Source organism: Mastacembelus armatus, chromosome 17, assembly GCF_900324485.2.
Source record: "Mastacembelus armatus chromosome 17, fMasArm1.2, whole genome shotgun sequence".
Taxonomy (NCBI): domain Eukaryota; kingdom Metazoa; phylum Chordata; class Actinopteri; order Synbranchiformes; family Mastacembelidae; genus Mastacembelus; species Mastacembelus armatus.
The window spans coordinates 14,333,671-14,360,295 of record NC_046649.1 but is presented as its reverse complement, the minus strand read 5'-3'; the positions used below and the strand labels follow the sequence as shown (position 1 = coordinate 14,360,295).

At 40.0% G+C, this 26,625-nt stretch overlaps 1 protein-coding gene across 2 annotated transcripts in view; it reads right to left on the bottom strand.

Annotated features, from left to right (window-relative positions):
* Nucleotides 1-26,625, bottom strand: part of LOC113133822 (laminin subunit alpha-3-like) — a 48,792-nt gene that overhangs the window by 6,539 nt on the left and 15,628 nt on the right. For both annotated transcript variants that reach the window (XM_026312744.1, XM_026312745.1), the window contains exons 10-68: nt 25,942-26,073; nt 24,185-24,235; nt 24,011-24,058; nt 22,891-23,025; nt 22,193-22,327; nt 21,665-21,799; nt 21,418-21,470; nt 20,817-20,916; nt 20,069-20,121; nt 19,825-19,930; nt 19,462-19,561; nt 19,172-19,328; nt 18,485-18,623; nt 18,173-18,315; nt 17,934-18,037; nt 17,478-17,634; nt 17,079-17,242; nt 16,833-16,941; nt 16,645-16,742; nt 15,759-15,957; nt 15,456-15,582; nt 15,024-15,172; nt 14,398-14,513; nt 13,944-14,155; nt 13,580-13,784; nt 12,556-12,700; nt 12,318-12,458; nt 11,804-11,962; nt 11,538-11,639; nt 11,375-11,458; nt 10,964-11,194; nt 7,986-8,099; nt 7,229-7,347; nt 7,052-7,132; nt 6,826-6,926; nt 6,663-6,716; nt 6,418-6,569; nt 6,097-6,207; nt 5,895-6,006; nt 5,517-5,684; nt 5,137-5,333; nt 4,726-4,842; nt 4,312-4,466; nt 4,016-4,157; nt 3,796-3,895; nt 3,600-3,716; nt 3,314-3,484; nt 3,004-3,155; nt 2,699-2,893; nt 2,451-2,599; nt 2,186-2,348; nt 1,971-2,098; nt 1,502-1,646; nt 1,315-1,407; nt 1,022-1,179; nt 805-922; nt 559-699; nt 305-435; nt 6-140 (exon numbers count right to left, since the gene is read on the bottom strand). In XM_026312744.1, the coding sequence (XP_026168529.1) occupies nt 6-140; nt 305-435; nt 559-699; nt 805-922; nt 1,022-1,179; nt 1,315-1,407; nt 1,502-1,646; nt 1,971-2,098; nt 2,186-2,348; nt 2,451-2,599; nt 2,699-2,893; nt 3,004-3,155; nt 3,314-3,484; nt 3,600-3,716; nt 3,796-3,895; nt 4,016-4,157; nt 4,312-4,466; nt 4,726-4,842; nt 5,137-5,333; nt 5,517-5,684; nt 5,895-6,006; nt 6,097-6,207; nt 6,418-6,569; nt 6,663-6,716; nt 6,826-6,926; nt 7,052-7,132; nt 7,229-7,347; nt 7,986-8,099; nt 10,964-11,194; nt 11,375-11,458; nt 11,538-11,639; nt 11,804-11,962; nt 12,318-12,458; nt 12,556-12,700; nt 13,580-13,784; nt 13,944-14,155; nt 14,398-14,513; nt 15,024-15,172; nt 15,456-15,582; nt 15,759-15,957; nt 16,645-16,742; nt 16,833-16,941; nt 17,079-17,242; nt 17,478-17,634; nt 17,934-18,037; nt 18,173-18,315; nt 18,485-18,623; nt 19,172-19,328; nt 19,462-19,561; nt 19,825-19,930; nt 20,069-20,121; nt 20,817-20,916; nt 21,418-21,470; nt 21,665-21,799; nt 22,193-22,327; nt 22,891-23,025; nt 24,011-24,058; nt 24,185-24,235; nt 25,942-26,073 (7,708 nt within the window). The remainder of the gene's footprint in view (nt 1-5; nt 141-304; nt 436-558; nt 700-804; nt 923-1,021; nt 1,180-1,314; nt 1,408-1,501; nt 1,647-1,970; nt 2,099-2,185; nt 2,349-2,450; nt 2,600-2,698; nt 2,894-3,003; nt 3,156-3,313; nt 3,485-3,599; nt 3,717-3,795; nt 3,896-4,015; nt 4,158-4,311; nt 4,467-4,725; nt 4,843-5,136; nt 5,334-5,516; nt 5,685-5,894; nt 6,007-6,096; nt 6,208-6,417; nt 6,570-6,662; nt 6,717-6,825; nt 6,927-7,051; nt 7,133-7,228; nt 7,348-7,985; nt 8,100-10,963; nt 11,195-11,374; nt 11,459-11,537; nt 11,640-11,803; nt 11,963-12,317; nt 12,459-12,555; nt 12,701-13,579; nt 13,785-13,943; nt 14,156-14,397; nt 14,514-15,023; nt 15,173-15,455; nt 15,583-15,758; nt 15,958-16,644; nt 16,743-16,832; nt 16,942-17,078; nt 17,243-17,477; nt 17,635-17,933; nt 18,038-18,172; nt 18,316-18,484; nt 18,624-19,171; nt 19,329-19,461; nt 19,562-19,824; nt 19,931-20,068; nt 20,122-20,816; nt 20,917-21,417; nt 21,471-21,664; nt 21,800-22,192; nt 22,328-22,890; nt 23,026-24,010; nt 24,059-24,184; nt 24,236-25,941; nt 26,074-26,625) is intronic.

Here is a 26,625-nt window from a genome sequence, read left to right as displayed (position 1 = left end):
ATTACCGTCTTGTGTACAGGTTGGAAACGCAGCCTTTGAATGTCTCTTTTCCCAGGAATACAAAGCCACCTGTGTTAGGTATGGAAGTGCTGCCGCTCTGCTCCTGGCCCTTATCTTCATCATCAATAACCAGCTCAACCCTGTTTGGAAAAATCATCATAGTAACTCCTGTCAATAAGCTTCAAGCACTACCTACAAGAGGTTTTACCAGTACACTTATTTTTTTTTAATGGTATTGCATCTAGTCTGTTTAATTTCATCTACTGGTAATATTTTTATTGTGAAATCACTGCCTCCTTCATACCTTCCAGCTCTTCTGGTTGCAGTCAAGTAATGCCACTGGCCATCGTGGTACTGTTTGTTAGACTTCCACTTCTTGTCATTGAAACTGAGAGTCACGTAACCATTATCCAATGCAAGATTAATCCCATTGGCCTGGAAAACAGAAACAATAGTGTCCTTCCAGTTCCAGAGGTCCAGGCTGTTTTCTCACACGAATCAGATCTCACAAGTCACAATGATACAATACCAAATTTTAACATAAACGTAAAGACTGACCTCCTGTTTGTCCTGTAAAATGAGACCCTGATTCTCTGTGCTCTTGAATCCGAGAGAGACAGTAACGTCACCCGCCAGGCTAAAGCCTTTGAGCTCAGAAGACAGGGAGCTCCGCAAGCTGAACTCTGCTTTACGAGCAACCTAGACAAGAACATGGACATTTTACATCAGCTCAATAGCCACATGATCCTAACTGTGTTTGAACATGGCATTTTGACAACTGATGACATAAGGTTCTTGACCTACCAGAGCATCTGTTGGACAACCTTTGCTGATGCCCACTTCTTCATCTATAGATTGAAAGTCTTTATTAACCTTCAAATCATTCAAGCATCCTTTGAAGGGCTGTATGGTGATGTTAAATCTGTGAAGACAAACAGAAAATCAACTTATGGTTGCTGCAGGGAGAAACAGATTGACTGCCTAACATAGAATGACTAAAAGAATAAAAATGACCACATACTTTTCCCTCAGGTCCACTGGCGCACCACCAACATAGAATTCTTTGAATTCATCATTGGTGAACCCAGCTTTGGCTGTGGCAACTAATTCATTATCTACACGGACTAAAATTTCTCCATCGTTTTTGATTATGACGAGGATATCTGTGGGCTTGTCAGTCTGAAGAACAAACAGAGGAGCAAGTTGCAGATAAGTTCATTTTTTTATTTATGAATGGCATCTGGTTGAATAATGGTAATTGTCAAGAAATAACCAGAAAGATTGAAGACAACAAAAAAAAAAAAAGCTTATTACCGGGAATGCTTTGTTATTTGTGGCTGGATTTTGAATCAAATTGCTGCGTATGTAAACTATGCTCTTCTCCATTGTCACAATGAAGTATTTTTCCTGTGTTAAAGAGAAAACAGAATAATCAAATTCTCACAAAAAAAGCACAAATACTGAAATGCATACATCAAACACAAAAAATGCAAAAGTTTACCTCACTTCCTATGTATAAGAGCAGACCATGTTTTAGACGAGTCAAAACGCTCATACCGATGAGGAGGAAGGAAGACTTTTTAGTTATGAAAACTTTGCCGTATCCAGTGCCTTCAAAGTAGGAGGACGCCTTTGACGGTACATATCTAGACAGGGAGGAGAATCAAGAAAAGATTTTTAATCAGATTTTAAAATTCAAAAATACTTTGCTCATCTTTCTCAACATTTTCACAGTTTGTACATTTTCTTCAGAACAAATGTATCGATAAAAATTCAATTTTGTCTTTGTTGTCTGAAGGCCCCCCCCTCCCTTTTCTTTGCCCATAAATTCCTTTATACAATCACATATAGTTTTTATATGACCACTACATGGGAATAAAATGATCAGATAACTTTGGCCTAATACTTTATGTCATTATAGAGAAGGCATACAATCATCTTTTAGCATTTAGACACTTATGATGACATACCTCTTGCATGGAGTTTCCAAATTAATTTTCTCTGCCTTGTGGAAATTATAGAGGCTGACAACTTTCTCATTAAAGGAGGAGAACTCAATGCAGCCTATATACCTGGGGTAGTTGAGAGAAGCTGGAGGCTGAGAAGCATAACAAAGAAAGATATTAGAAAACCAAGTTTAAAATAAAACAAATATCATTCATGTCCTTATTTCTTTGCTGCTCACAGTGAAATTGGCAGGGTAGCCTCCAACATAGAAAACAACATCACTGGGGCTGAGGTCCAGGAGGTTCTTGCTATCCCCTCCCTGCTCAGTGCTCCTAATTGGATCTACAGGGTTGGATGAGGTGAAATCTTTGGTCAAGATCATCTCTGCATCTTGGTAAATTCTAAAAAAAAAGAAGGGGTAAAAAAGGTAAATGGAAATGAGTAATCGATACATATAATACAACCCTGAGAATAAGTACATTACAATGAAGTCATCACTTTACCTGTGTAGGTCCACTTTATCAAACTTGGATGACACATCTGCTGACTTGGTGATGTAACCAGTTTTCATCTGGTACTCAACTCCGTTAAGCTTGTACACACCGTACAGCACATTGCTCCTCAGAACCATACCTATGTAGTTCTTAGAGGACTACAAAAAAAAAACAGTTTGTTATTCCTTTGTGTATAACTGTAAAGAAGATCTTTGAATATATTGTATTGAATATTGTACGCATATAGATTTACTTACATCTCTACTGCCGAGGTACATCACAAACATGTTTCCACTGTCTCTGGCCTGTCTGCGTCTGCGTCTTGAATCTCCACCGCCTTGAGGTCTCTGCAGTGACAGAGACAAAGCTGTGTAGGCTTTCAGATCCTCCAGATCCTTTGGTGGACGCAGCTCCACATGTCCTTCCCCTGTAAACTTCATCGGGATCCCAATCTGGACAGAATACATAAAAGAGGGAATTTACATCCAAGAAAAACAGATATTACACGGGGATGTGGACCTGTATATAGAAATGTAAATGCTTTTCCAGAGTGGGAACTTACCCTGTTAGCTGCGTCACGGGCTTGTTTAATAAGCTCTTTGATCTGCTTGATACTCTCAGATATGTTGTTAATGGGTGAGATCTGAGAAGTTAAGTTCTCCACCTCTGAGATCTTATTATTCAAGGATGGAATGGTGTTCAACAAGTCCTTCACTGCGAGTAGAAGGAAAGAGTCAGAAAAAATACGAATGTGTAAAAAAGGCAGTGTCTTAATTTAAACTGTAAACATCTGTTCTATAAAATAATGGTTATTATCTGCCTATAAGTAAGTGGGAATTGTGCTTTAGACATTTTTTTTTTCAAAATCTTACCTGACTTGTCCACACTGTCCAATACGCTGTTGAGGTTGGAGTCCACAGGAGTGATGCTGATCTTGCCAATTTCTTTTCTGATGGCATTCAGTTTGTCCATAGTGCTGCTGGCTGTGTCATTGGCTGAAGCTGCCTTCTTTTTGGCTTCATCAATCATATTACCTATGTCATCTGATTGGGAGAACTCAGTCATTAGTGGATTAGATATATACTCTGGCAACAGACTTGGCAGATTCAGTTTAACATCACTAATAATCATATACTGTAATGCTTCGGCATGTTCTACCTCTTTTAATGTCATTTAATTGCTTCTGTGCATCAAGCAGGTCTTTCTCCAGAGCAGTCTTCTTCTTGTCAGCATTCTGGAGGCGCTTCTTCAGATTATTAATATCGTCTGCAGCGCCTATAAAGGAAAAACAAGAATTAGTGACTGAGTTACAGGGTCATTTTAAAAGAAACAGTTTTAAAGGAGTGTTGAGTACCCTGAAGGTCTTCTTCTGCTGCCTTTGCATTTTGCAGTAGGTCATCACCAGTCGTTTTCAAGTCTTTTGCTCTTTCAGTCAGCTTCTGGTTCTTTACAGTCTAAAGACAGAAAAAAGAATTCAGGTTAAACTGACTTAAATGCTATTTAATTATTATATAATTTAATGAATTTTCTATAATGTCAGAAAGAAATGTGTAAAGTTTTGCAATGTGATTTACATTCAAGGCGTTATCAGCTGCATCTTTGGCCTCATTGGCTGCTGCCTCAGCAGCATTAATGGCATCTGTGATGTTCTTGTAGGCATCGATGGCGTCTTTGGCGTTACGCACATCAGAACGTCCACTTGCGTTCTTCACAGCACTATTAAACAAGATAACAAAAAAAAAAAAGATTAACCCAAGACACATGGTAAATGGATGCATAGAACAACAGACAATATTTTGCTGAAATCTACTCATTAAACCTCAGGTTATGCTGAGGTAGTGCGTCTTTAATGTTTGCACAATAAACCTACTCTTCAAGCTCCTTTGCTAGCTTGTCAAGGTTCTTAGCATGTTCCTCTGCTGCCTCCACAATGTCCTTTTTTGCTGCTGCCTGTGAAATCTCATTCACCTTCTTGGTCAGGTCATTTTTTGCATTGTCCAACTGTGATGCCAGCTGCTCATAATCCTACGGGGGAGAAGCACGAGTGAACGGATGCAAGCAGGAAGTACCTGTGCTCACTTTAGAGCAAAACAAGCAAAATCACTGATCGTTATCTGAGTGAATGGTATGTTAGGACATGACAGTATGCTGGTGTAGGATAAGTGATGAGGCAGCTGATTATGACATAGCTAGTACAGTATAGCCAAAATATTTAACTGTATGATTCTGAGTACAAAGACTACATGAGGAGAAGAATATGTAGGTAATAGTTTGTGAAATGTACCGTTTTACTGTCCGAGAGCATTTTCACCAAATCCTCTGTTTTTTGCAGTTCATTCTCTGCCATAGACATTTGGTCCTCGACAGTCTTTCGCTCCTTTTTCAAATCTTCAATACGTTTCTGTAGACAGCATATGGGTCCATTTCATTAGTGTACAATTGTGTAATAACAATACACTGTAGAGTTATAGCAACCCACATTCTTTTTTTACATACCAAGATAAAACGCACTCTTGTATTAAAAACCACTATGCAGTATATCTCAAATCTGTTATGTGGTGTTTGTAAATAAATACATCAGTCTTATATACACAGGACCCATCATCCTCATTAAATTTCTTTCCTCGCTAACCATTAACCGACAAGCATATGTGTTGCTCGTATATGATAAACTACCTGGCCTGTGAGTTATTACCTGTAGGTCTCCCAGTGCCTGAGTGCTGAGTCCATTCTGGGCATTGGCTGTTTTCACCAAGTTTTCTGCCTCCTTCAGAGCATTGTCCAAGTCCTTCAGCTTGGCCTCGTAATCCCCTAGAAGGCCCCGAATTTTCTCTGCTGCAGCCTCATTCTGATCATACTGCTTACTAACATTAGTCTTGATGTAGTCAAGCACTGGTGAATAGAAGAGAATAGAACAGGTGAATGGAAATGTTAATTATTCTGCGAAGGTGTTTATAACTTTTAGAGATTATATACAATAAAATTATTTGATAAAATAATTCTCAAGGAATTTGCTCACCATAAAAGTTTTGAAAAAATTAATTGAAATTATAGGTGAGAGACTAAGTATCATACGTTTCTTGGCCTCGTCCCTTTCTTTCTCGGCAGCTGTCTTCTGAGGGGTGAAGTTCCTGTTTTCCATCTCCTTCACCATGCGCTGAGCCTCTTCTAACATTTTAGTAAGGCTCTCACTGGGCACCACATCACCACTGGTGTCTGCCTCCTTCAGCTGGTCTAGCAGAGCTAGAAACACAAATCAAATATTACTGAGACTCTGAAAGTCTGCCATTTAATTTCATTAGAAGTTATGATACTATATTTAGAGAGAGAGCAAAAAATACACTATTTAACCAAGCATTAATGCTTAAAACAGGAGAACGTAGGAGGTCAAAAGAAAGTTGAAAGCAATTTATTACAACACCAACAGACAAAACAGAGTTGTTTTTCTTTTACCTTGGATTTTCTTGAGCATGTTCTGAACCTCTGAGTCCAGAACCTTAGCCCTCTTGTGGGTATCATCAACCTCTGCCACTGCCTGCTTAGCATCGATAATCAATTTATCTGCCTAAATAAAAATAAATACAAACAAAACAGATTTACAGACATTGCATGCTGATGTATTAATAAAATTCTAAGCACAGGGCTCCAGTGCTACCTTATAATTGAGGGAAGTGATGTCATCTGCAAGAGTGACTGTGTCTTTGTCCAACTGGCTGACTCTGGACTTTTGGGTGTTGATGGCAGAGTTGAATTTACTGACGAGAATCTGTAAAAAGCACAGCAGCAGAAATGTAAAGTAAAGCTGCATAAAGGCAAATTCAGATCGTAGATTTTTTTTGCAGGTTTACAAAACTCTAAGACTGACAGGGACTGTTTTCAAGAGGTTATGTGGAAATTATTGGCTTGTACATCATAAATCCAATAATGAGGGAAAGAGGGGACGAGGAAACAACCTGTAGCCTTTAGGGCTTATTACCTTGGTGTCTGACACAGCCTTCTCTAGCTTCTTCAACCTGTCCTGAGAGGAGGCACTGGCAGTGGCATTGTCCAGCTGAACCTTGATATTTACCAGCTCATCATCAAGCTTCTCCAGATCATGTAGTAATGTTTGAGCACAACTATCACACTCTGGAATATAAAACGATGGTTTGGCAAATGCATATCATTTATTACACAATGTATAAAATCACAGTCAGACCTCAGTTGTTTTTGTTTATTTACCTTGGCAGTGCTCATCTATATTTGTGTCTCCTGGCTCCAGTGTGTTCTTGCAAACTGAGAAAATGTTCATATAAATATTTAAATGACAGAAATGAACAAAAATGTGTCATAATCAAATAATGAGTAAAGACATTGTTTTTAAAATGAAAGCTCCCAATCTAACCTCCAGTCCGGGGATCACAGTTGTTACCATTGCCATTGCAGTTACAGGGTTGACAGCTTCCTCCTGGTGTAACTGGATCACCATAGTAACCTGGAGCACATCTATGGGAAACATAAATTAACATCACCAAATAAGTGGAAAAATAGAAATAAGCCTATGGTTGTCCAACCTACAGAGTATCTGCACAGTGTTTTAACATTTCTTGGTCTAATACACAGACACTCACCTCTGACATCTGTCACCAGTGTAACCTGCTCTGCATATGCACTGTAATTCTCCATAGACCTCTGTGCAACCTACTGCAAAACTGGAGATTGGGAGGGAGATTATGATTAAATTCTTCAAATACACATTTTCATTTACAGAAAAGCTCTTGAGAGGGGTTTTGGTTTTTTTTACCCACCTGTTTGTGGGCGTGCTGGATGGGCATGGGCACACTCTACATGTCCTCTGAGCCGCGTTTCCATAGTAACCTTCTTTGCAGCGTTCACATCGGTCCCCAGCTGTGTTGTACTTACAGTTCTGAAAATGACATAATGTATTCATTTACCCCCTTGTAACATATATGCTAATAATAAACAGTGCACAAAACAAAATACTTCATTGAAAATTCAAATACTGTGTGTGTACTACAACTGTACCAATTCAGCCAGACATCAAGTCTTTCATGACACTGAAGCAGGAATGCAAACATTTAGGAGGAAAACGAAAATACATTTCCTGCCTATCAGTCACAAGGAGTGTGTTTAGTGCACTCAACAGTGAGAGTGTGTTTAACCGCTTGTGTCCACTTGGTTTTGTGCTGCTAGGGTGTGGAGCACAGGCCCAGTCTTGAGTGTCTTGCATAATGATAACACAAAAGATATTTTGAAATGTGCAGTGAGTGAGAGGGGCCCTGTAGCAGGAAATCAGACAGGCATATCAAATAATACTCGGGATGTAGTAATGAAAAATAGACTGAGGGAGGGGGAAAAGGCAGGATTGAGTGGTAAATGTGTAGCCTTAAAGGAATCCTAAAGATGAGAGGTCTAGACTATAACTAAGCTGTGGCCCACACTTCAGTTTAGCTGGTCTAAAGTAATCACTTATGGATTTAGATGTGTATGAGTGTATATAAAATGTGGTCAGTAAATGAGTGAGCGAGTGAACGACTTTCTTACCAGGCACCTCCCTGTCCTGTCTTCACACACATCAGCCAGGCCGTTACACTCACAGGGCAAACACTGGCCCAGGTAAGGCCCACTGCCATCTCTGTAGAAACCAGGAGAACATTTCTGAAAGAAAATCACAAATATAAGCAATGATTACCCAACCTGAAAACAACTTATAACAACCATTATAATACTAGAGGAGAGAAACAATCACACAGGAGTGTCTGTTTTTGGTTAAGGCAGTGATGTCAATCCCTAAAAAATTAAGACTGTAGCCTGCCTCTGCCTACAAAAGTATTTAGGTCAATAAAACAGGAGGAGCAAGATTAAATGCACAAACTATACACACTGCATCTGTTTCATTTTTCATAAAATACCACAGATTTTGGCACGATTTACAGAGAATGATTAAAAATGACTCTCTGTTTAGTGTGTCATGAAGGGTAAGAGTTTGCAGAGCACACAAGAGTAAACGTGGCCTAAATTGAATGCAAATAATTAACTCTGAAGAGTCAAAGGTGGCCCCTTGCTTTCAGAGATCTATCTTTTCAACAAAAACACACATCACATTTTCAGATTTTTACCTGAATCTGAGAACTGGCACCACCATCAACAATGGGATACTGAATTGTCTGTCCTCTGTCATGCAGCAAGGGATAGCGTAGCCCTTGTGAGTCTTGGTCATATACTGATGGATACTCTATCCGCTGAGTTCCCTGTTCATGAAGCGAGGGGTACTGTATCCTTTGAGTCAATCTGTCATGATGGCTAATGTAGCGAGGTCGCTCTCCTGTCTCGAAGGGCCGGTTGCCAGCACAGCAAAGTCCCATCAAAGTCCAACATATCAGGCTCTGAAGCAGAACCCCTGTCCGCCACTGTCTATCCATAAATGTATCCGGCAGGCCTAAAGTTTAGTCTGCGTGAAATAATGCTCTGTTCTTCCCTGCCTCAGCCTCTTAAACACACATCCTCACACACGCACATGCACGCAAAGAGGACACGCCCCATCTCCTACCTGAGTCAGTCCTGTACATCAGCATGAGTGTCTACGCACAGATTCAAGTGTTTACATGCTCTCTACTCTCTCCATTTCTCTCTTTCATACACACACACACACGCACACACACACACACACACACACACACATGCAAACGCAGACAGAATTGTTTGAGATATATCTAGACAGTCATATGCAGGTGCATGCATGAGCATGCACACAAAGGAAATCCACTGTTAGCATTTCTGAACACAGAAAAAGAGAATCACAATAATGTAAAGCCTGCTGCATTTGCTTAAAGCTGAAAGGCAGAGGTGACATAGTCTCTACTGTAAAATGGAATTAAATAGTTCAACAGTGTTTTAATATTCTGTAATTTCCTGTACGTATGAGTCTGTGAGTGGTTTATAGCAATGTTTGTGTAAGCATATGTGACTGAGAGAAAAGTCAGACATCCTCAGACTACACAGACAGCAAATCACTCCTGAATCACGCTCCTCAATCACACAACAGACACAAGTAGGTGTGTCAGCTGTAGCTACACTGTAGGTGCACTCAGGTGAACGCACTGAGGTCTATGAGTAACACTGTGTTACCAACTGCCACACCTCATGTATCAAGGTGAGGCGCCTTGTCATATGGCCTCTGGGCACATATAATCAGCTTCCTTTAAACACACCCAGTCACACAGGTTGGTAACTATTTCTATGGAAACAAACAAGAAACACTCTATGAATGTTTATTGATATTACTTTTTCTTTCCACTAATAAAAGTGCGGCATTATCTGAAACCTCAAGTTTAATTAATGGTTGCTCAGTTCTTATCTGAAATTTGGTTTTGTGGGCAAAACTGCAATAATCATGTCTATACAAATCAGATACAAGAACTACAAACACACAGAGTCAGCTCAGCATCATTTCCAGGATAAAAAGAAGTGAAGTAAAGGCTTTACTTAGCAACTCTATCATGGTTGTTTCCACTACATTTCTGTGAGCTGTATCTATGCTAGAGATTATAGCTGTATAATCACTAATATTATGTCTGTGTGATTGTGCATCATATCCCAGCCCAGGGCTACACAATTTGGCTGCACAGCTCACCAGCCGGTATTTTCCAGTGAATTCCAACCAAGGCTCCTCAGCAGATGAATTTTTCCTTTAGAAATGGGTGTGGTACTTCTTTCAGGCATGTCAGGGCACCCTCAAAATATGAGGAAGCGGTATGGCTCCTCAATCAAAGCCTTGCTCCACCCTGATTGCAATCACCACTGCTTCTCAGGCCTGATAAAATTAACCTAATCTCCCCATCCTGTCATAGTATTTTCATAACTGTTTCTCTCTTTTCCTTCGGACTTGTCTACTGTACACATACCAGCTGGTTTCAAGTCTAGTTATTTAGAGTATGGGATTTTTTTTCAGCATGGAAGTTCTGAAAAAAAGCTCTTTGTCTCCAGCCCAGAACAGATTCACCAACCTGCAGGACCCAACTCATTTGTGGTAATAATTGTTTTTTTTTTCTATATGTGTTTATAGGTGACTATTTGGTCGCATGGACTAGCGACCTGTCCAGGGTGTAGCCCTGCCTTTCACCCAGAAAGAGCTAGGTTAGGCTCCAGCAGATCCCTGTGACCCTAAATAGGAATAAACTGTATGAATGAATGAATATTTGGTCACATTTGTAACTTACATATTAATATGACCTATAAAAGAAATCACTTGTAACTGAACAATCCTAAAGTTATTTACTCATACACCTTGAAGTTGTGTAAAACCTAGTTTTCTTCTGAAAGGCCAGACTGTTCTTACAGTGACTTTAGCAGCCAGACTGTACTAACACAAAGCACATGAATAGGCAACCTTATTAAAAGCTTCTGCCCAAACATTTAATTAACATGCTATATGTATGCATGATGTGCATTGGATAGTAAAGATGAACGTTTGCTGTACAAATGTTTAGGAGTATTCAATACTAACGGCACCAATTCCTCACCTCACAGGAGTCACCGGTGTATTCAGAGGGGCAGGAGCATTGCTCTACTGTGTTTCCTGGACTTCCAGTCCCTGTGATGGTGGCCTCCTCCAGGCCGACTTCCCCTAAACTGAGTCGCTGGCTTTGAGTAAAGTACAAGGCTCGGATCCTAAGTCCCACCAGACCAGCCAGCACCATCATCAGTTCCTCTCTGGACACTGGCCTGTTAGTGACAGCATGACGCCAGTTTCCCTGTGGGCATAAATGTATTGTTTTCTCTCTAAATTACTAACATTACGCAATCATATGTTATAATCTAATAATAAATGTGTTGAACTCACTACTGGTTAGTCATCTAGGTGAAATAAAATCACAAGCTTTGGTCAAATTAAAAAAATAACTGTTCTTTACTGTTGGTATAGTTTACAGTACCTCTACAAGCTGGACTCTGCCCTGATACATCCTGTCTGGGATTGGCACTTGTGGAGCCATGTGGATCAGAGTCATGTCCTGACCCTATGGAAAATAATGACATTAAGTGTTTCTGCCACTGAAAAAGAAGTGTAAGAGTGAAAAAAATAGTAGCACTACACACAGTCAGCACAACATCATGTCTTCTGTCGATCAGAGTCATGCCCTCACTGGGAATCCCAAAGGATTTGGACTGGTAGGTGAGGAAGCCACCATAAGATGAAACCTAGGAATAAAGGTGAAATCCCAAATGTCTGTTATACAGAATATAGATAGATAGATACTTTATTCATCAAATTCAGAAATGTAGTGATGTAATGTAATGAAAATATAGCCTCAAGGAAAATTAGAATTTAGTACACAATCTATGTACCCCACCAACTGACTCACCCTGTTTCCCAGGTAGGACGGTGGTGCCACCCAGTGTAGAATCTGAACTGTAGGAGGAAGCTCCTGGATGTCTGCCACCATTGTATTACTAGCTGTGTTCAGGACAGAGGGAACCTCTTGATCAGGGCTTTCCAAACGCCAGGCCCACATCTCAACAAACTAACAACAGGAGGTATAAGTTGGTTAAACCACATAACTTATGCAAAATCTCCATTTAAAAAGTCCTACTCCACATATTATTGACAGTAGTGTTAGCAGATACTAGCATAATATGCCATGGTGATTTTAATGGGATCTAGGTTGTTGTATGAAAGCTTTAGCCGTAGCTTTCAAAAGTTACTACATACATAGCCCTTATTCATTATCTCATGACATGATCAAGTCAAATGTGATCAAGGCTCTTGTCTGTGGTTGTATTTTGCTACACCATTGTACTGCAGGTCATCTTCCTGACTAGAAACTGCATGTTCTGCATTCAAATGATACTGTCCACAACACAACAACAAACACAAACCTTTCCCCTGCGTTTGCTGGAGCTCTGACACTGGTTAGTGACTCCAAAGCAGAAGCAGCTGGTGCAGCCATGAGGGTTGAAGGGGTCAAAGTAGAAGGAGCCTTCCTTACAGGTATCACACCTGATGCCAGCAACGTTCCTCTAAAAACACAGTGATAATCCAGGATGTCAGACCAATGACAAACAAAAATTACGAAGAGGAAGTTTTTAAATCAGCAATTTGATTAAATAAACTGACCTTGCAGAGACACCTTCCTGTGTCAGGGTGGCACACATCAGGTGTGACACCACCTTCATTACAGTTACAAGGCACACAATCAGGGAAGCGATAATAACCTGCAGCACAGCGATCACACTGCCGACCCCCAATCCTAGGCTTGCAGCTAAGTAAAAACACACAGGCACATTAGCTTTAGTAAAATTTTGGATGCAGTTTATAGCCAGATGGGGTTTAAACATTTATAGAGTCAGATATTAGCAAAATGAAAGAATAAAACTACAGTCACACATTAAATAATCATTAAATTGAAACTGATCTTTTGATGAAAAGGAAAAATACAGTGCAATCATATTCTGCTATTCTCATTGTTTTTTTTATCAACAGAGACACCAGCTAAGTGATGCAGCTGATTTTGAGACTGAAAATCTGAAAAAAAAAAAACAAAAAAAAAACAATCCATGTAAACACGAATGGAATTTGCAGTAATTAAGTGGTTTGGTGCCATGTTTCACTTTCATTGTTAAAAGCTGCAGGCCTCACATTCCGGCCTCTTTCATCACTCAAACATTAGTGCATGAAAGTGAAATTGTACTGGCAGCTGTTTAGTAAAACAGAACTTTAAAGATAAATATACAATAATACAAGAAAGTATAATAATATATATATATATATATATATTATATAACTGTAATCAGATTGTATATATATATATATATATATATATATATATATATATATATATATATATATATATATGAATAAGGAATACACACTTGAGTAGTTTTTAATCATAGAGCAACAGTTCAACTGCATAGTAGAATAAAAAACCAAAAAAATCTGATTGCAGTTACAGTAGATTAGTGACTTCCCAGGGGGTTACTTTTAAAATATTTATAAAATACAAAGGCTGGTCTTTTTATCATTTTGAGATTGCAGTTTAAAAAGAGTTAATTAATTTAATCAATTTAGTTTATGCATCTCACAAATGAAGTCTAACCTCCAGTCTTGGTGATTAAACAGCATTCTATAAGTTTCCATTCACCTGCACTGTCCAGTGATGCGGTCACAGTCAGCTCCTTCATTGACCTTGATGCCAATCGGAGAGCATTCACAGCCTTCACAGCCTAACAAAGGGTGGTAGCTGAAAGTCTGATGCTGACACACATCACAGGCTGGTTTGACTGTCTGTGGAGGGCAGATACAGCGTCCGGTCACCTCATCACATAGTCGGTGGCCACACTCACACGCTGCAGAAGGAGAGAAGGAATTTTTTTTTTTTATTTTAAGTATTAAAAGTTCATACTGACTAGAGACTGAGAGTGATTTTATTTTTGTGTATACCTTGCATACATATTCATGAAGCATTTCCAGTGTGTCAAAACAAGTCAAAGCAAATAGTTACTTACGCCTGCAGTAGGGGAAGCCATAGTATCCTGTGGCACACTTCGTGCACCGCCGACCAATGATGTGCTGCCTGCAGGGACACTGTCCTCCAACTGGATCACAGGTGGTTTCTGTAGAGCCAGACTTGTCACAGTTGCAAGGCAGAGCTCCACTGTTATAGGCTGCTACAAGAGAGCGGGCAGAGTCTCTGCAGAACTGTGAAGATGTTCTTGGGCTGAAGAGACAGAAAAATAACAAAGGTTCTTTCCAATACAGATGTTGCTTCATACACAATCATCACTGCTAGAGGGCACCATTTACAAAAACTTCCACAGTACTGCTTAGAATTGTGAAACTGCTGCACTGATGTAGATACAGTATATTAATGGCATGTAAAACAAAGCAAATCAGACCTTTAAAGTACCATTTAAAATAGATTTGAGTACAGTTTGTTTAACCAACATGGTGAATACCTACTCAATATAGAACCCTTCTCCTCTGCACTGCTGTATGAAATCTGAAGATTTATCCACAGGCATCTCTTTTAGGAGATCTGGAGAATAGCCATTATCAGGAACCAACAAGATATAGTCCTAAACAAAAGACAGAAACCCACAAATTATAAAAAAAACACAAATCTCACCAAAAACCTCTAGTTTGTTTTGTGCTTGAAAGCTACTTTAGCTGTATGAGTGACAAACAGACAATTGGCTCATTTTAAATGTTTTAATCACATTTTTCTGTGAAAAGTAAACCAAGTGATCCAAAAGCAGCAAAGCCAAATTTGCCCCAGTGTTACAGAAGCTGCAAGCTTGGCTTTTATAAAGCTGTTTGAGGCTGCCAGATAGAGTACAGCCCCTTCATTGTTTTTGTTGGGGATATGGAATAACTCTGAAGAGAGAGCACCTCAGCATGCCAAGTCCCCAACCTGAACAAGTCTGCTACGAAACACAGGTTCCTTAAACAGTCAGATTTTACACAACGGTATGTCTCTCATAAAGTTCTTTGATGGTTTTCTTACATCTTTCTCTAATGCAACCCTTTAAATATTAGTGGGTTAACATAATCTAAACTGTGTTTCACATAGCTGAGAAACCACTGACCAAAACAAGAGTCTTCCGAGGTGGCACAATCACAGAGATGGTTGGCAGCCGCCAAGAATTCTGGTCAAAGTCGAGGGTGATGCGCCCATCTGCGATCACAACTTCCCTGCAGCCTGAGACTGCAGGGCAGAATGATGCATTTATTAAACCTGCAAGAGAAGAGCAGAATTCCAATTGATTAAAGAAGGAAACATTAGCATGCACAATAATCTGCCTCTCCATTAAAGCCACATAGGGAAGTGTGTCTAAGTCCTTTGATCATCTTTGTCATGAGCCAAGGACTTAATCTGTTTTAAGGAGGAATCACCCCCTCATTGAGAAGCCTTTCCCAGTCACTACCAGAGTAAACATGCCTACAGCCAAAAGGAGATAATGAACTCTATAATTCAGTTTAATCCAGCAGGACATATCCTAGAACTTCCTTGAACTCACCCCTCCAGTCATGCCCTGCATCCACTCTGACCTCCACAGGGAAAGAGGTATGTTCAGGCTGGTGATAATGGACTATAATCACATACCTGCCTGGAAGCGGCACCCTGGGAGTAAAACTGATCTGTGTCTGGAAAAAAGGAGTGGAAAGGTAAATGTCAACCAAACAGGCCAAAACTCAAAATTAGTGTCAGTGTAGAAGTTTCTCGTTGAACGTCTCCAAACTTCCAGAAGCAGGGTCAGGTTCAGAAAGCTCAAATTATTCAGCAAGTACATAAGATTAGGTCGCATTTATTACTCTGATACCTGAGGGAATTTAAGAAGTATCCCATCACTCTGACGTTCATGGACAGGGAACAACCCAGACTGTCGTCTCTGTCTCCAATCTTCATTCCCTACTTGTTGGGGAACAACAGCTGGTGTGGGCGAAAGCTGGCCATCACGGGCCGCATACAAAATCCAGGCTGAAGCTGGCTTGTCGAACTGCCTAATAACACAGTGCCGACTGGAAACAAGAGCAACAACTTGTTACTTAAAGCCTGTTGGCAGTGTGTGCTAGGACCTGTTGCAGTGGAAAATGTGACACGTTAGGAGAGGGGTCAGTGGCTTGTCAAAGGTTATGACCTATGAAACAACATTCACTAATCTTCCTTTTAACCTCAAGATCCTCAGGCTATCATACTCACTCTCCATGGCATGCAGTAATCTTCACATACACACATATTACAACTTCAACTCTAACTTTGCCTCCTCCTTATATATATATAATATATTAGATATCATTTGGTAAAGAAGAGAAAGTATGAAAAGAATTTTAATAACCCAGATGAGATTTACCTTTGCTTTTCAGGCAAATCTAGCTATTGCTTTATTGCCATAGTTTTTACTCATAGGGCTATAAACACATGAAACATAGTCATTTGGTTTGCAGCTAAAGTCAGTCTGGTGTGAGTGAGAGATAGATAAAAGTTTAGCCTCAGGTACACTAAATGACCCTGCCCACCTGAAAGAATGCATACAGTCACACCTGCAAAACAGATGTGTGTCTCTACTCTCCCTAACAACACAATACAAAGGTCTGATCCTGTGACATCATCTCCTGAATTGTAGCTTCTTCTGATGGGTGTTGAAAATATTCTGTGCAATGGGATAAAAGCGTGCAATGGGATTTATTCAAGGTACAGTAACTTACCTGTCTTCAGTGAAGCGGCCATGAGTGGAGACACAGAGCACCTTGGGGTTTACATATTCCGTTGTGAATTCCTCTGTAGGTACAGCGTACACTTTGTACTACGAAGAGAAACAGGTTTGTTGAAATCCTGTCCGATCTACTCTAAAGGATAAACTTTGATAAATCGTTTGTGGACACATTTCTCTCACCAGCAGGAAAGACGTTGTGGAAGTTTGCAGGAGAAGCTCTGTCCTGTGAGTAAGCTGTAAAACTGCCACCTGATTACTGCTGTCCACTGCCACACTCCGGCACAAAAAGCTGAAGGAATAAAAGCACACACAGCAATATATAAAGTAGATATTCTATATCTCTCTAAGCTTTTACATATTGTAAGGACAAAAAGCGTCAAATACAAACAGTGTATTAGAAGCTGCAACAACAAATAAATGACTTACCTGAAGGCACAATTGTAAATGTTAGCTCTGGCTGAGATGGGACCACCTGAATGGCCACTGATGACTATGTTTACGTTCTGGACAGTGTCCACCTCGCTGGCATACTCCAGGACAAGGGCATAAGAACCAGGATGAGGCACCCGCAGACTCAGCTGAAGCTGAGACTACAGGACACAAAAATGATCTTTTACAAATGGCATTTAGGGATTTGAAGACTGCACACTGACACATGTGCAGGTCCTGATATATGTACTGATAGAACCCTGCTGAAGGACACCAGTCTATTTTATGGTTTTGTGTTCAATCCATTCATGCTGTAAAGGTGATCTCCACAACACCAAAACCAAACTCTAAATTTAATCTCAAAATTGTAGATGTATAAAAGACATGGCTTCCCACCTGTCTGCCATTGAGCACAGCCATCTCAGGGTGATCTGGGGTGGGACGCCGCACTCGAGCCTGTCTCCTCCTACGCCTGTGGCGGCTGGTGAGTCTTCCCTGTGAGCCCAGTGCAAAGCTGAAACCATCCATGGCCACATGCTTATACAACAGACAGCTGAGACAGACACACAAAGAGGCGTTTCAGAGACAGAAGCAATGTCACCAAGATGAACATAAGACAAACACAATCATCCTGTTTAAGTAAGCAGGAAGGAAAGTCACTACTACATTACTTAGTGTAGTGTTTCACGTTTAGGAACATAGACCTGCTGTAGAATTGTTTTATGGTTATTTTAACCAAATCCAGTAATGTACATGGTTGCTTTATAAGCAGTGAATAATAAATGACCTGACTATAAAAACACATGAGAGAAATAGGCTCAAAAATATTAAACAGATTCTTTAAAGAATTACTTTGTATTCCTGTTTGCAGTTGGTAAGTATGTGCAGGGCTGAGTGATCTTTTCCTGCAACAGAGGAGCCTCATAGTAATCCCGGGGCAGCAGCACTAAATAGTCCTGGGGAGTAACAGTGATAGTGTCAGCCTATTGTGCATTTGCTGTTTTTCTTGAATGAAGGTATGAACAAAGTGAAATACTACATGGGAATAATGTACATGATAATTTCTCCATTGTACTCCTTACTGTACTCACCAAAAGAACCCCCTCTGCCCTGATGTAAATAATCCATTTCCCTGGAGTCAAAGCAAAGGGCTCAGCAAAGCCCTCCCCAGGGACAGTGAGGAAGGCTGGTGAGCGACTCTCTGGGAAGATCACTTCCTTGCTTTGATACGACCCTGCAAAACCACAAGCAAAAAATGGCTGTAATGATTTGAGAGCACAGAAACGAAATAGTCAGGGACATCATGACCTCAACATCATCACGCAGCAGCTTGCATATAAACGTCATGAAGAAAATGGGTTGTTTAATTTATTTCTTAAACGATGGGTTAGGTTTGATGATACCTGCAGTGCCTCTGTTATTGGTAACCTTTATGCTGCCAGCCACACTGGTGCTGCTGGGGTTAATGAACCGCAGAACCACACGGAATAAGTGCTGCTGCTCATCTTTTGGGTCAACATGCACTGTTACTCTGGCTTCACTCTGCAGGGACGAGAATGAAACACAACTGACTGCAAAGACTCAGGTCTGAGTCGACTGTGAAGGTATAATGTTAAGAGAAAGGTTAAAAAAAATCAAGTCTGGCAGGCAGAGAAGTTAAACAGAGCCGGTTAAATAGCAAACAAGCAAGCAAGCAGAAAAGTGGAAAATACAGGCCCTGCACTTACAGTCACAGCAAGACTGAAAGCCACCTTCGTCCACCACCAATATCCTTGCTTTCACTTGTGCTCTCCCCTTAAGTTTGGGGGTGGTGTAGCACAGAACAATATGGAAAGGGCCAGGAAACCCAAGGGTAAGCGATAGGATCACTTCCGGCTGAAGAGAGATAGTGTTAGTTCTAGGAGAGCTGGTGTCTATATTCCCACATCCCTCCATAATAGAGGTTTGTGTGTTTTAAGCAGTGCAGAGATGAAAGCTTTCAGAATAGACTGAAAAAAGATGCAGATAGGGGTAGTAACCCAAAAAACTACATAATTTACCAGCATTATCATGAGTATATCCAATCTATGTTAAAGTAGCATTGTGAATACCTGCGCAGGGGACATAACAGCATAACCTCTCCAGCTGAAATCTGGGAACTCCTGGGGATTATAACCAAAACGCAGTGGTCTGGCATTTGGTGTGGTGCCATCCTCCACCTCAAACTTCAGCTGGTGTAGGGTAGGAAAATAGTAGCTTGGTGCTGGCCTAACAAGGTGCATTTAAATGAAATCAACGTTAGGTGGTAATCATAACAGCATTCATTTAAAACACAAAGAAATTGAAATTTCAGGTATAGTTTTGTTACAGCCCTAAACTGAGTTATAACATCATATCTTACTCAGTGCATTTACGGCCGACTATGTTGTTCCAACACCGACACTGTCCAGATATCTCATCACAAGCTGTCTCAATGGCACCACCTACATCACACTGACAACCTATAAGGTAGAGCAACAGAGATCTTTTTTTTTTTTGACTGATAGCCTTGAAAAACTATTTTCACCTCTATTCCTTGCACCAATCAGGATTCAGCACGGTATGAATCAAAATGTGATGACAGGTGGAATATTTGCTCATTGTCTGATCAAATCTGATCAAACCATACCCACACAGTGCCAGTGAAGCAGACTGGCATACTTTTATAAATGTTAATGAGTGTTAAAGTCTTAATATGACATGGGTGTGAGTAAGTATAACTTACCTTGACAACCAAAATATTTTTTTTTCTGCAGTAGGAAGTATCCATCCTTACAAGAGTCACACGAATGCCCACATGCATTAGGCTTACAATAACACTGTCCACCTGTCTAGACAAACAAATAACCAGGAGAAAAGTAAATGTTACAAAATTGTACCTTAGCAATGCAGTCACTGTCTTCATTAATCTAACAAAGTCTGAGTGACAGGGATCTCTTGATCCAGACGAAAATGCATGAAATAGTCACCTGTTCGCACTCTCCAACTCCACTCAGGGTCCCTTTCAAATCACACCGGCACTCTGGTTTGAGAGTGAGAGACAGGGTTACGAACATGTAAAGGCGGATCTACAGTGAATAGGCTCTGATTACAGGATTTTGTCACTTCCATGGGTGAAATACAAAAGCACAAAACCCTCCAATCGTCAGAGATCTGCACATCAAAGGTCCAGAGAAGCTTTACTGCCACTGCTTTCTTTCAACACAGCAAAAACTGCTTCCCCTTAATGTCCGGCCACATTCAACCAGAGGCATTCTTAAGATATTAAATGCACTTTTTTTCTCCTTGTCTTGAGGCAGTGTGGTAGTGATAACATTCTTGCTAGAGAGCAGAACTTGTAACATAAGACAAGTATCTGGACAAAGCCTGAAGCCGCTCCCTGAGTCGCTTGCAACTCCACACTGAAAGCAGTCAGGAATTTTCTTGTATTAACGTGTTATTCCTCTGCTCTCCTCTGTGGGGAAGAAAAGCATATCAAGCCTTGCTGACAGGAGTTTGTTGACATATCCTCTGGGTAAGAGGGGCCAAGACCCATATTAGTGCTTGTCACATTGCTACTGGTGATTTAATACAGTGGTACTAGAAAACACAAAAAAGCTTTGTGGAAACAAAAATTAGACTCGGGCACATTTGGATAAATTTTTTCTTTTTCTTACTCCTTTAACAAAATTAAATCAGTAATAGTTTTTCTGGGATTTTTTCCAGATTTCCACTTACCTATGCAGCCATCGGCGTTGTCTGTAGCCAGATTCCAGTAGAGAGGTTTACATCTGTTGCACAGGGTTCCCTCTACATTTCTTAGGCAGTGGCAGGAGCCCTGAAACAATAGATATAACTTGTAAGGACTGTTGAGACTGGTAGTGTTGAAAGCCAGGTTGTAATGGTTCACAGTCAGATATATTGAAATCTGTCCCATGCTTTGAAATAGTGCGCTACGCTTCATGTTTTTTGAATGATTGGAAACTGGCAGCGTTTTGTTCTTTCTTTTAAACATATAATAAGCTCCAAAATGAAAGGAAGAAAGCTCCAGTTCAAGAAAAGCTAAATTAGCTGAGGATTACTTCATACTCTTGTTTTTCTTCCTCTTCAAAATGGAAGGAAGTCTCTTTTCTTTTTTAGATAGCATTTACATTTCAGGGGAAAATAGCTGCTTGTAAAATCTGCTGGGGGAAGCTCTAGCAGTACTAGTCTAGTCCATGAAAATCCACACCCAAAGGGCCATTGCTGGATTTAAACTGTAACCACTTCTGTTATCAAGGCTAATAAAAACCTGATCAAGGTTGGGCTGTGTTAGAAAAGTACACTGAGAGTGAAATACCGTTTCAGGATCAACGACTTCGGTTCCTGCCCTATTACACTGACTGATGGGGGCTGGAAGAGAAAACAAAACAAGAGATACACACAAGTAATTAGTTACCTCAGTGCACCATTAAATAAGGAACAAAGATAATAACACGTGAAGTTTACATCTTAAAAAACACTGAGCTGAACCCTAACCCTGCCGTATAAAATATTAGTGGTTTTGGCTGATTCTGCCTCAGTATGATGCTTATTGACATTGATACCTGAGCACTGAGGGAACCAGAGGCCAGAGGAACAGCGGTCACACTGCTGGCCCACCACCCCTGGCAGACACAAGCACTGACCCGACAATGGGTTGCAAACGTTGCCATATGAGCCTTCTGGTGAACATCGGCAGACTGGGGACACAAAACAACTTGAATAAGTAGATGTTACATCCAGCAAGCCCATGTACACTATGTTGTTATCATTAGAGTCAACAGAATCTTTTATAAAAAAGGTTTGAATCCCTTTTTAAGTGCCCTGTTGTCTATTCTTAGGCATATGATTCACTAGAAGGAAGAAGTCCATATATATATATATATATCTCATGTTCCAGCTCTCTGTGATATGTTGTGTCATGCAAATTACACTAAATAAATCAATGTGGATGACAATTTAGGGTCATGAGAATGAGAAGAGGCCACAGTAAACCCAGTGAAACCAGCAACAACATCTTTTCCACCAGCACAAAGGTCACATGCAGCCAAATGGTTTATATATCGTAGTCACAATGATGGAAACACACTCACCAGCACAGTCTGGGTATCCATAGTAGCCTGGGGCGCATTCGTTACACTCCTGTCCCCCATAGTTGGGGAGACAAATACACTGTCCACTTGGACTGCACACACTGTCAGCCACACCAGCCCCATCACAAAAGCATGCTGGAGGAAGAAAAAAAGGGAGTGAGTATTCATTATTCTGTACAAAATAATAATCATACCTGTATATATACCTATATAAACTAGATATACAAGCAAGAACCTGTAACATAGAATAAATTACAAAATAATAAAATAAAATTATTTTGTTTGTTCTCAGGAACAAAGCGTTAGACCTATGGGTTTCAGTATCAAAAACAGCCAACGAATGGTCCTGCTTAAGTGGCCTCCTGCAACTACTGCAAGCAGATTCATAGAGACAAGGACACTTTTGTGTAACAATAAAGCACAGGGATGTTAGACAAACGGTTTAAATTCTTTGCACACAAACCCATTGGCATATAACTGTCTTAAATTAATCCTAAATTTAAATCCTGGCCACGGTGCCCTGTGGAAACATATCCACATTTACTTCTCTGGTTTGTTGCCTTTGTTTGTGTCTACATTTGGACAGCTTCTGGCAATATCTTTCAAAATAAAGGTCAGGTTTTAGAATCACTCTGACAAGTAACACTGATGGGGTCTATAAGGGGTGAATGCTCTTTGGTGAGGTAATTGTTTCTTACTGTGGCAGTCTGGGAAGGAGTGGTATCCAGGTTGACAGCGGTCACATCGTTCACCTTCCACATGCTCGCGGCACAAGCAGCGCCCTGAGGTGTCACACACCTCATACACTGTTCCTCTGTAGTCACATATACACTCTGTGTGCAATCACATTAGAAATATTAATAAAGTATTCATTCATTCATTATCTATACCCGCTTTTTCCTAATTGGGGTCACAGGGATCTGCTGGAGCCTATCCCAGCTCTCTTTGGGCGAAAGGCAGGGTCATCCTGGACAGGTCACCAGTCCATCACAGGGCATAATAAAAGTAAAGTAAGTTAAATCCTAAGTAATGGAAATTCAAATGAGTAACCCTGTTGAACCTTGAAGCCTGCTGGTAAATGAAGCCTGCTGGTAAATGAGCCTGAGCTCAGCTATTGTGGCACACTAGTGCAATGTGGCCATCTTGTCAAGCCTCAACTAATAGTGGTATGTGGATGGGCTTGACACTACAAGACAGCCACCAGAGAGACTGCCACAGTTTTCCTTGCCTCTAAGCAGCTCCAAAATCTTAAAATCAGCTTATTATGGGCTGCTGATGAAATTCCTTCTCAGTCAGCTCAGTGGATGAAAGGCAAATTTCTGGAGAGACAAGTTTAGAAAAAGACTACACTGTTTGTCTACATTCTCTGACAAATGATAAGCCAGAAAAAGCCAAGGGCTAAAGGTCTTTGTTTTAATAGAAATACCATATTAGTAATAATAGGTCTCCTTGAAGAAACCCAAAAAAGGGAATTTGGTAGGGGTCATAACTAATAATAGACTGATTAGTTCTCACTGAACCATCCCAACAGACTAATGCTATCATGAGAGGACGGAGACCACTTGAAACTAAATCCCCACGGATCATAATTTAAGGACATCAGACTGTTATGCTCAACAATTGCAAAAGATTTGCCAGTTTTTTTAATCCCTGAACAGAACCATAATATACCGCTTTTGTTTTCAAAACATAGTATCAAACAGTTTTTAGAGAACATGTAAATGACAAGAAGTAATAAAGATAGTTAACATAGTACAGCCATGTAAACACCCTGATAGTGGCACAACAAATCGTGTCTTAAAACTTAATCACACTCACGCTGGCAGCTGGGTGAGCCAAAATAACCGGGAGGGCAGGCAGTGGGCCCTATATAGAGAGAATGAGAAAAAGATGGAGAAGGTCAACAGTAACAACATTAAAATACACTTTAAAAATGCCCCTTAAGTTCAAATGTGGTGTTAGACACTGCAATAATTTGTTTACTGAACTTACACACAATAGGACCCGCAGGAGATTTGGTAGTTGCCGGATATATGGGATATCCTGATTACAGAAGAAAGGCAAGTAAAACCTCAAGTGTCAACTTTATTTAACATAGTCTAAATTGTGAGAATTTTGTGGATTTGTCATGGTAAACAGAGCCCAAATAAATCCATCAACAAAAGGAAAATCAAACTGAAGACTAACAGTTTCAGGCTGTCTGTTTGTGGAACACACATATCTACGGCTGAGCAACAGTACATTCATTGTTCTATTTCATGTTCTCAACATTATATATATTTTGTGTTTAATCTTGCTTTCCCACCCCTGGTATAAAATACATATAAATAAAAACAAGGCAATAAAGAGGGTTAGGCAAAACCTGCAGACTTTGAGCTCTACACAAACAAAAGTATGAACAACGGTAGACCCAGAGCCTATCATTAAAATGTCTGCAACTTTTTTCTGTCTTTGTATACATTAAATATAACCTCATTTTGATTGTCATGAAAATAAAAGTATTACATTTACCGTATTAGTGTGTTTAGTGCATGTATTATTTATATTAAGCTGCGGTAAACCTCTAAATCTTTTGGCATATAGTGAAGGTGAGGTATATTTTACTGAACTAAATAGTGAACAAGATCAAGATTCATACAGTGACACAAAACAGCACAGTCTCCTTAAACCCAGATAGTCCCATAATGACTCTCTACATGTTTAGACTAGTTTGTCAGCACTAAAAGGCTGGAGGTGAGAGAAACAGTTTTAAGACCCAGTTTTAAAAATAACTTAGTAATAAATCTATAGCTCATATAATTCAGAGTCTAGATTTATCAGTACACAATTCATTTCAAGTGTATTTACCATGGGACATAATTCCCTCAGGGGAGAACTGCAAGTCTAATGACTGTGTTTAACGATGAATACACTGTATAAAAAATTGGATAATTAGGGTAAAAAGAAATGTGGATCTTTACAATTATATGAGGCCACCAAATGCCAACATACAGATGCTTCAAATATTCAGATCCCTTCACCTCAGTACACTAGTGTTACTACACTACTTTTACCCATCAACCTATATTAAACATCCCATATTGACAGTAGTGAATGTTTAGATTTTTAGTAAATGTACTGAAAGTGAGAAACTCAAGTTCTGGTTCTTAAAATCAGCTGTTCTACAGGGTTTAAGCCTGGGTTTTTGGCTAGCACAGTAAACAACAGTCCAAAGCTATTCCAGCTTGGCTTTAAGCTTCAGGTTACTGTCGTACTGAAAGGTGAACAGCTGTGTGCACTCTGGAGCATTTCAAGGACCCATCTGTATCATTGATCCTTGCCTCAATTCTGACCTGACACTGGGAAGCATTCCTACAGAATGATGCTGCCACCACCATGCCTCAAGTTATGACATTCTCAGTTTAAAAAACGGGCTATATATTGAGGTGTAAAAATTGCAATTTTTACAATTTAAAATAAAATCTACAACACAATAACACATCTGAACATAATCTGAATATAATGTGCAATAGCAGCTGAAAACAGCTTTATCCAAAATGTCCCCTCAAAACTAAAAGACTAAAACACAAAAAAGGCAAAACAGACATGAAACTAATTCTGGCCATCAAATGTTGGGTTCAGGTTCTCCTTAACCCTGTGTACCTTCACACTCTGAGCTCCCACAGAAGACACCTCATTTTATCAAGTAACATTTTCTCCCTTATCCAACTAAATTCCAAGGTGCAACAGTGAGGCAGAGCAAAACTTACGAATGCACTGAGGGTAGTAATAGTATCCATCAGCACAGTGATCACAGTTATCTCCAGCAAACTGTGGTTTGCAGATACATCTTCCAGATCCCATTTCACAGCCGGATGTAGTCCTTTCATCACATCTGCAGGCTGTTGGGGTCACATGGTTTCACGAAAAGTGAGTAGAAATGTCCAAATATTTACACATATTCACCCACCATATCACTATTGACTAACTTGTACATGCATGCAGAGAAATACTCAGTGTATGGCAAAGGTCATTTACTGTGCATAACATACAATAACAAGTACAGGAAGCTTTCCCCCCTCCATCATCCAAAAATGAGAGATCTTAAAAACAAATAGCGATTACTGACTCTGTTTTTGCCAAAACAAGCACTTTCCTGCTGCTAAACTCTCTTAATTGAATTTGGGGATTCTAAGGTTTACTTTTCAAAGCGCTCAGGGCAACCAGTTTAATTCCAGTACTTTCTAATGTCCAAACATAACTGGCAGCTATTTATACAACAAAGAATAGCTGTATAGCTGGACCATTAAAGTAATGTAAACAAGAGGAGAGCCCAGTTTAGCAATATTACAAGCGGTGGTGCCAGAGGTGATTTTACACAGGTGCCATTTGTCTCTGTCTCCAACAAGACACTGACAATGACGCTCTCTTTGAATTTAACACTGTTTTGGCTT